Source organism: Notothenia rossii (genome assembly GCF_949606895.1).
Source record: "Notothenia rossii genome assembly, chromosome: 3".
NCBI classification, from domain to species: Eukaryota; Metazoa; Chordata; class Actinopteri; order Perciformes; family Nototheniidae; genus Notothenia; species Notothenia rossii.
The window spans coordinates 75161562-75170922 of NC_136901.1; the positions used below are offsets into that span (position 1 = coordinate 75161562).

General features: G+C 42.9%; 1 protein-coding gene across 1 annotated transcript; it reads left to right on the top strand.

The window, feature by feature from the left end:
- The first annotated feature begins 1713 nt into the window (after nt 1-1713).
- On the top strand, nt 1714-6489 carry LOC307031285 (uncharacterized protein). The gene is made up of 2 exons (XM_079668255.1): nt 1714-1818; nt 2086-6489. Exon 2 carries the CDS (start codon nt 2234-2236, stop codon nt 6326-6328), a length of 4095 nt encoding a protein of 1364 aa, XP_079524381.1. The 5' UTR covers nt 1714-1818; nt 2086-2233; the 3' UTR covers nt 6329-6489.
- The last annotated feature ends 2872 nt before the right edge of the window (nt 6490-9361 follow it).

Below are 9361 nucleotides of genomic sequence, written 5' to 3' on the forward strand. Positions count from 1 at the left end.
GTTCTACTATGCCAGCCATCAGAGGTATACATTTGTTAACATCTCTTTTAGGTTTCATTTCTTATATTGTGAATTTCTATATAAAATGCTAATTTCTACCTGAAATGCTTGTGTATTTTTAATTACATTTTCGTAAGCTTCCCTTTTTCAGCGGAATAAATATTATAACTGGTTTTGTTCAGCATTAACAGTCAGACGGGCACTGGTGTAAACACAGCGATTTCGATGCTAACAGTGATGCTAGCTTGGGAACACGATTCTACTTCTTTGACTGGAGATGGCGTTACTCTCCCCCACCCGAATTCAGTGCAAAACTGGGAGGATAACATGACGACGTGGCCCAGCATAAAACCAAAAATAAACTGCCTTATTTAGGTCATGCCCACAGGAGCCAACAGTTGTCTGTTGTTTACATAATGCACAATTTACATGATCTCTTTATGCTGTGCAATATATCATATGTGCCTGTACTGTTTTGAGTGAAAATAAAGTTTGATGTAATTTAATTTCATTATTGCACTGTTATTGCATTATTGCATTTCATATGTTCCTTAGAGTGCTACAATTTCTTTTAACACAGTTCATCATTCATATTAAGCTCATACTGTACATAAATAACACTGAATGAATTAATTGTTGAGAGGAAACTAAAGAAATGGCTTCAACAAGAAAGATCACATGTTTAATCCTAACAGGTATTACAAATTAAAATATAAAAGCAGCCCACACAATTACATCACTATGAAAATATTCATATATAATATTAAAAAATACAATGCATGCAGTATTTGTTGTGTTTATCTGTATTTAATGAACAACATGGCTGGGTGCTGGTTTGTGGTCGTAGCACTCTCTATCTAACCACTCGTTCAGGTGCTTTCTCGAGTGATTGCAACCAACTACCGCACACGTAGTTCCCGAACCACTTTTCTTCATGTTGTAATTGTTATATCCTCTTTGTCTCTGCGATATCAGTGCTTTGTCGGCACAACGGAGCTAGCTAGCAAAACAAACCCAGTCCGCCAAAACGGAAGTGCATTGCATCGAAGGGAGGAGTTCAGGATGTAGAGCGGAAACGGCTCAATAACTTGTGTATACAATTATAATTAATACAACTGTTAATTTGATTTGAGCTTTGACACATATCTTTATTGATATATGTATAAATATGACAACTTAGTATATAGTCGGCCTAATAGCAAACAGCTACGTTCAACTCTTTTAATGGTATATTGCAAGTGCAATAAGAAGCTACAGGAACGTTAATCTACGTCGGTAATATTAACTTTATTTAATACAACATTTACGGTACAAGATTTACATCATACAGCCCATGTAGTATAATATTTTACAAATGATGAATTACATCAAACATGTGCAATATATATCCATTATTACAGCTCCGTGGGATGGCAGTAAGGCGATATGGTCCGTTGTTATTGTGCATCCATGGGTAAAGACAAACTCATGTAGTACTGAACATGTCACATGAACGTGCCGGGCGGCGCGGTCCCGTGGGTTAGATACGCGTTCATAATGCCGAGGGAAATTGTAACTGCCTCTGTGTCAGTCAGCGCAGTATTTCTGAGTTATTTATTTTGGTAGGAACCAAAGTTCTCTAAGGCGGAACCTTTGTTTTTATATCGCCTGTTTCCTTCAGGACATACTTTAGCGTAACACTCATCCGAAAAGTCCGCTGATTTAGTGCATGTTTTTAAGTGCTGATGCATCTGCAAAATAGCTCTTAGCATCAAGATAAACAATCGTACAGAGTAATACCAAGCTACACAATTTTCCTCATGCAATGCAGCTACTAAGGTATACTTTGCTGACGTTTTTTGTGTGTGTTTTCTGTTCTTGTTTGTATTAAATTGTTTTTATACAGCTAAGGGCTAACACATGTTGGGCTTAGTTAGATTGGTCTTTGTGTTTTGTTGAATTATATGTAACCAAAGTGTATTGTGTATACAGTAGCCTAATTGAAAGTGACGACATTACCAGGACAATGTTGGGATATTACTGTATGTTTTGTTATTATTTTGACTAGTGATTATTGTATTTGTGTATTATGTTTTTTGATTACAGTTTTCACGGTCTGGATGAACCAAATAAATCCTGCCAGTAAATTAAAAACTCGTTGCTGTCGTCTGTACTGAGGGAATTACAGTGAAAACTTAACTGCTCACAAAGACAGCACCAAAGAGCAGTGAATGACAACAGTAAGGCAAGTAAGATGTCCCGAAATGGCGAAGAGCACACAATTGCAGATGTACATTTCCCAGACATGGAGTCACACGCACCTGACAAGACAGAGTGTGTGCACGAGCACAGCTCAACCGTGCAGCCACAAGCGACTGAAGGCATCATAGTGGACAACCCCGCTTCCTCAGAAGAGCCACCATTAGGCCAAAGAGTCCGCAGAATGACGGAAAAGGGTCAAGAACAGCATGATGAGCAAGTAATAAAGGTTGCACATCGGTTCAGTGTGTGCTATGAGAAGTGGAAGGATGCCACTAAAGAAGCCAACCAAGCGCTGAGTGGAAAGTGCTCAGACGACCTGCTAGATGGACAAATTACTAAAGTACGCAATACCTCTAGGAGTCTAAATGACGTTTATGACGATTGGAAACGCCTTGAGGTTCCTGACCTTAACACACGTCGCAAAATCGACACCTGTGAAACAGTAACAAAGAAGATGGTTAAGGATGCAATGGACCTTATAGATGCAAGGGAGGAAGCTACAGCCCATAGGCATACTACAAGTCAAAGACATGAAGAACATCGAGTCATTGAAGAGGTAATGTCTGTAGCCTCAGGAAGGACAGGCATTAGCTCTCGCCACACTAAGTGCTCCTCTGCAAGCAGGAAGAGTGCAGCTGCTGAGGTTGCTGCCAACAAAGCCACCTTAGAAGTACAGCTGGAGCAAGAGCATTATATTAAAGAGCTTCAGAGACTGGAAGTTGAAGCCGCTCAGATAAAAGCCAAACAAGAGGCTGAAAATGCAGAGAGACAAAGAGTGCTAGAAGCCAAGCGCAGAGAACTAGATCGATTGGAGACTATTAAGAAGCTAAAGGCTGCCGAGGCACGACAGCAAGTATATGACCAGAGTATACATTCATGTCCGGCAACTAAGGCCGACGGCTCAGATGAAGAAATAAATTATCTTCTCCATCGTGGCTCTGTGAAGAAAGAAGAGGAAGTCAAGCCTCAAACTATAAATGATCTTCTCCATCGTGTCTCTGTGAAGAAAGAAGAAGAAGTCAAGCCTCAAACTAGCCCGCTGCGGCACCATTTTACACCACCAGCTGTAGCACAAGCAAGGCAAGAAAACAAATATGAAGATGGCACAACAGCTCTCGTCAAAGCGCTCGCAGAAGCCATCAGTGCGAGTCGCATTCCTCTACCTGAACCTACAGTGTTCAGTGGTGACCCACTCCGATTCAACGACTGGAAAGTGTCCTTTCAGACGCTCGTTGACAGGAAGAACATACCAGCTGAAGAGAAGATATATTATCTACGCAAGTATGTGGGTGGATCTGATAAAAGGCCCATAGAGAGCTACTTTTTACTTGGCAAAGAGCCAGCGTATTATGCAGCATGGGACATCCTAGAAGAGCGATACGGCAATCCATTCCTCATCGCCAAGGCCTTCAGAGAGAAGCTCGACGCGTGGCCCAAGATAAGCTCCAAAGGCAGTATGGAACTTCAAGAACTCGCCGACTTCCTGCGCTGCTGTGAGGCAGCCATGTCTCAGATCAGAGGTCTTGAAATACTTAATGATTGCAACGAGAACCAGAAAATTCTCTCTAAACTCCCAGACTGGTTGACTTCAAGGTGGAATAGGAAAGTCATAGAAGCAGAAGAAGACACTCACATGTTCCCGAGCTTCAGCCAGTTTGTCAAGTTTCTCACACGTGAAGCTAAAATCGCTTGCAGCCCAATAACATCTCTTCATGCTCTTAAGCCAAGTGAAAGGATTCCAGACAAGAGTGTAAAGAGCGGAGGTCCTGGAGCAAAGGTGTTAGCAACCACCTCAGATGAGAAAGTCGTCGTCACAAGCTGTGTCTTCTGTGAGAAGGCAGGACACAGTCTACAAAGGTGTTACAAGTTTATGCAAGGGACAATCTTGGAGCGAATCAAGTTTGTTCAAGAAAATAAATTGTGTTTTGGCTGTCTCAATTTTGGCCACCGATCTAAAGATTGTAGAGAAAGAGACAGCTGCGACACCTGTGAGAGAAGACACCCAACTTGTCTTCATGACGATCGCACCAAGGAAGAAAGGATGTCTACAAGATCTGACAGAGCAAGGTACAGTGACAAAGACAAAGAAGAGTACAAAGAAAGGAAGAATGAACAGTCACAAGACCAGTCAGAGAGACCATCACGTGAGGCGACGGCACTTAGAGTCATCCAGAATGTTGGAGACACTCATACCTCCACAATAATTCCAGTGTGGGTGTCATCTACAAGTGTGCCAAGTCGTGAAGTTCTGGTGTACGCACTCCTTGATACACAAAGTGACACAACCTTTATCCTCGACGAGACAGCGAAGGCTCTCAATGCTAAGAGTGAACCAGTTCAGCTAAACCTCTCCACGTTGGCTTCAAGAAACACAATCGTGTCCTGTCGGAAGCTAGCTGGTCTACAAGTTAGAGGTTTTTATTCAGACAAGATAATCACTCTTCCAGTGACTTACTCAAGAGAGTTTATCCCTGCAAACAGAGACCATATTCCCACACCAGATACGGCGAAAGCATGGCCTCATCTTGAACACATTGCAGATGAGATCGCTCCTCAGCAAAGCTGTGATGTCGGCCTGTTAATTGGCTACAACTGTGCCCAAGCCCTCGTTCCAAGACAAGTGGTGCCTGGTGAGGAACACCAGCCGTTTGCACAGAAGACAGACTTGGGCTGGAGTGTAGTGGGATATGGCAACCCGTGTCTCAACTATGGAGATGCAATTGGAATAAGTCACCAAGTCATGGTGAAGCAAGTGATGCCAGGTCTACCGTCCTCTTCAGACCTCACAAAGGAAGTGCACTATGTCTGTAGGACACAGATCAAAGAAGTTCTCTTACCTGCAGATGTCATCAAGATGCTGGAGTCTGACTTCGTTGAAAGAGCGTCGGAGACCAGCCCCATCTCTCAAGAAGATCTAAGGTTCCTGTCAAAAATGGAAAAGAGCATCAAGTTAAAGAGCGACGGTCATTACGAAATGCCGCTGCCATTCAAGAAAGAAAGACCTAACTTACCTGATAATAAGATCTGTGCTATCCATCGTCTCAGGTGCCTAGAAAGAAAGCTGAGAAGAAACGACCAGTACTACAAAGACTACAAGACCTTCATGGATGAGACCATAAGACGCGGAGATGCAGAAAAGGTCCCAGAGGAAGACATCCACAAAGCTCCAGCTTGGTACATTCCGCATCATGGGGTGTATCATCCACAAAAGCTTGGGAAGATACGCGTTGTCTTCGATTGCTCCGCCAAGTACCAAGGAACGTCCTTGAACGACCACCTCCTGACGGGTCCTGAGTTGACAAACACCTTGGTGGGAGTTCTGTATCGCTTCCGAAGAGGTCCTGTGGCAATCATGTGTGACATCGAACGCATGTTTCACCAGTTCCATGTTAAGGCAGAAGACCAAGATTACCTGCGGTTCCTTTGGTGGGACAATGGAGATCTCGAAAGCCAACCTTCCATCTATCGGATGAAGGTCCACTTGTTTGGTGCAGCATCGTCACCTGGCTGTGCCAACTATGGGCTGAAGCATGTCGCTGCTGAAGGACAAGGAAACTTTAGTGACGACACCATAAAGTTCATTCAACGGAACTTCTACGTTGATGATGGATTGTCAAGTGTAGCATCTGAAGACCAAGGGATCCAACTGGTGAAAGAAGCAAGAGAGCTTTGCAGCACAGGCAAACTCCGGCTGCATAAGTTTATCTCTAACAGCAAGAAGGTCCTAGACACAATCCCAAAAGAAGAATGTGCTGCAGCTGCCAAAGACAAGGACATGGCACTGGGTGAACTGCACATGGAAAGAGAACTCGGTGTGCAGTGGTGCGTGGCTTCTGATTCATCCAGTTCAGAGCCCCTGACACCAAACCACATTTTGACCATGAAGTCCACGATACTCGCTCCACCTCCTGGGAAGTTCGTCAAAGAGAATCCACCTACGCAAGAGATGGCGTCGAGTTCAATTCTTATCCAACCACTTCTGGACAAGATGGAAGAAGGAGTACCTCCTGAGCCTCCAACAGAGACAGAAGTGGACCAAAGATCGCAGGAATGCAAAGGTCGGCAATGTTGTACTCCTGCAAGATGATACTACACCACGTAACCAGTGGAGGATGGCAAAGGTTATCGAAGTGTACCCAGGAAAGGATGGGAAGGTGCGAAGACTCAAGTTGCTCATCAGCGACTCAACCCTTGATGAGAAAGGAAAGCGTATCTCCAAACCTGTCCACCTGGAAAGGCCCATCCATAAGACGGTGACACTGATGGAAGCAGACTGAAGACTCCGGCCTCTCTCTTTCTTTTCCTCCCCTCTATCTCTCTATCTGTCTCACTACAGGTGCAGTCATGGTGATCGTTCTCTGGGAAGCCAAGGACTGAAGTTTAGTTTTTTTTTGTTTATCTTTTCTACGCAGTATGTTGGCTCTCAATAGTTGAAGAAATCATATACATGTGATATGTTTTGGTGGGAGTGTAACTGCCTCTGTGTCAGTCAGCGCAGTATTTCTGAGTTATTTATTTTGGTAGGAACCAAAGTTCTCTAAGGCGGAACCTTTGTTTTTATATCGCCTGTTTCCTTCAGGACATACTTTAGCGTAACACTCATCCGAAAAGTCCGCTGATTTAGTACATGTTTTTAAGTGCTGATGCATCTGCAAAATAGCTCTTAGCATCAAGATAAACAATCGTACAGAGTAATACCAAGCTACACAATTTTCCTCATGCAATGCAGCTACTAAGGTATACTTTGCTGACGTTTTTTGTGTGTGTTTTCTGTTCTTGTTTGTATTAAATTGTTTTTATACAGCTAAGGGCTAACACATGTTGGGCTTAGTTAGATTGGTCTTTGTGTTTTGTTGAATTATATGTAACCAAAGTGTATTGTGTATACAGTAGCCTAATTGAAAGTGACGACATTACCAGGACAATGTTGGGATATTACTGTATGTTTTGTTATTATTTTGACTAGTGATTATTGTATTTGTGTATTATGTTTTTTGATTACAGTTTTCACGGTCTGGATGAACCAAATAAATCCTGCCAGTAAATTAAAAACTCGTTGCTGTCGTCTGTACTGAGGGAATTACAGAAATAACTCTCAGAATAACGTTATTAGCACATTTTTACAACTTGAGGAAAGAATGTTTTTAATAAGGGCTATACAGTACAAACGTTCATACTGGGTAGTTTATTTAGTTTAAAAAAAATTATCCAACGAGTTAGAGACCACTCTTTCCCAATGTAAGTCAATGGGAAAAAGTGTTTCCGGGACCAGCAACCAAACGGAAGTGTAGTACCGCCGTTTGGCCACAACGAATATTCTCATCAGACTCCGGCGCACTTCCTGGGGGCTTGGTTGGGCCACGGCCACGGCCATTGCCGCTCGAAAGCGCTGGTGACGCTGTAGTACATATGCCAGGCCTGTAAGTGGCGCTTTAGTCTGGCACAAAAGCAGCGAAGAAGACTTCCCGTGCATGGTTGCCCTCTGTTTATTCTCCGCTGTGGCTCTTTTTCTCCCTCCCCGAGGCAAGCATTTGCTCCTGCTGCTGTAATTCAATGCAATCCCTCTCTCGCTGTAATTCTCTCCGGTTAGTCCACCAGCAGATGACAAACACCCACCTCTCCGCCCCTTCCAAGGAACGAGGGGACCGTGCGGCAGAGTTTCAGTTAGATTTATTTTCGCCGGTCAACATGTCCGTTAAAGTTTAAATCTTGAGGACAAAATTAGAAAAGTGCCGGTCAAAGGTCTTCTTTGTTATTTATTGAGCTTTAAAACAAATTAATAACGACTCTATATAATCATATAAGAATAAAACACGGAGGACGGAGATCTCTTTTCCTCCCCCTCTTCTGAGAGCCCAGCAGCTGATCAGAGCACACTCCCCTCTACTGCAGGGGGGCGTGGTCAGCTGCAGCTCATTTGCATTAAAGCTACGTCACAGAATCAGCCCTTGCAAAAACAGGGCTGGAAAAGAGCAAATAGAGTGAAATGAGGCATGGCTAAAATGCATTTCTATATACTTGTCACAATTCTCATGTTATGTCACGTTTGTAGTTTTGTATGTTTGGGTTTATTTTGCTGTTTGGTTCTCCCTGTCTTATTTTCCTCCTTGTGTATTGTCTGGTCCCCCTCCCTGTGTTTTTCCTCCCTGTCGTTAGTTTCCCTGGTGTGTCTAGTTGTCTGATTGTGTTCACTTGTGGCCCTTGTGTCTCTCCTCCCCTGCCTGGCTGTTTCTCGTCCTGTGATTACCCCTCCCTGTATTTAGTCTTGTCTCTTCCTGTGTTCAGTGTTGGTTCGTCTTTTGTTGTTGACTGAGTTCACCGGTGAGTGTTCTGTTTGTCCGAGTTATATTATTTTATCCTTGAAATAAAGGTATAATCAGTTTTATCTGCATTTGGGTCATGCTTCCTTCACTCTACCTTAACAATATAAAGCAGATGTGCTTTTTAGGGTGATACTGTATACAGTGCATATGTGATTCATTACATATTTTTATATTATTACGTTTCCTTGATGACCTCACTGCCACTTGAAAGATCTTTAAACAACAATGTTTACATCTCATTATAGGAAATTACCTTTGACCAATTATCTTCTGTCAGATTAATCAATGTTTGTTATTATGGTATTGATTCTAAGATATTAGTAGTGGTTTGTTATTGTGTTACTGCACATTTCTTACTTTTATAGGGATGGAGAGAACATTACCTAAAAATAAAAAGAATGGCCTCATTGTATTTATGTTTCAAATTTAGCACACAAACAAACACACAAACACAATGGTGAGGACTAAAGTGCCACCATTAAAACAACGAGGGACAGAGAAACATCAGGCTTCTGTTAGGGCTGCAAATTGGATCACAGAAAATCTATTGAAGCACAAACAGAAGCTAATATACTTTCCCCAAAGAAACAAGGTCTCTGTGTGTGGTGTGGTGTGATGTTTGATGTGGTGTGGTGTGGTGTGGTGTGATGTGATGTGTGATGTGTGATGTGGTGTGATGTGATGTGATGTGGTGTGATGTGGTGTGGTGTGATGTGAGGTGAGGTGTGGTGTGGTGTGTGATGTGGTGTGTGATGTGATGTGGTGTGGTGTGTGATGTGATGTGGTGTGGTGTGTGA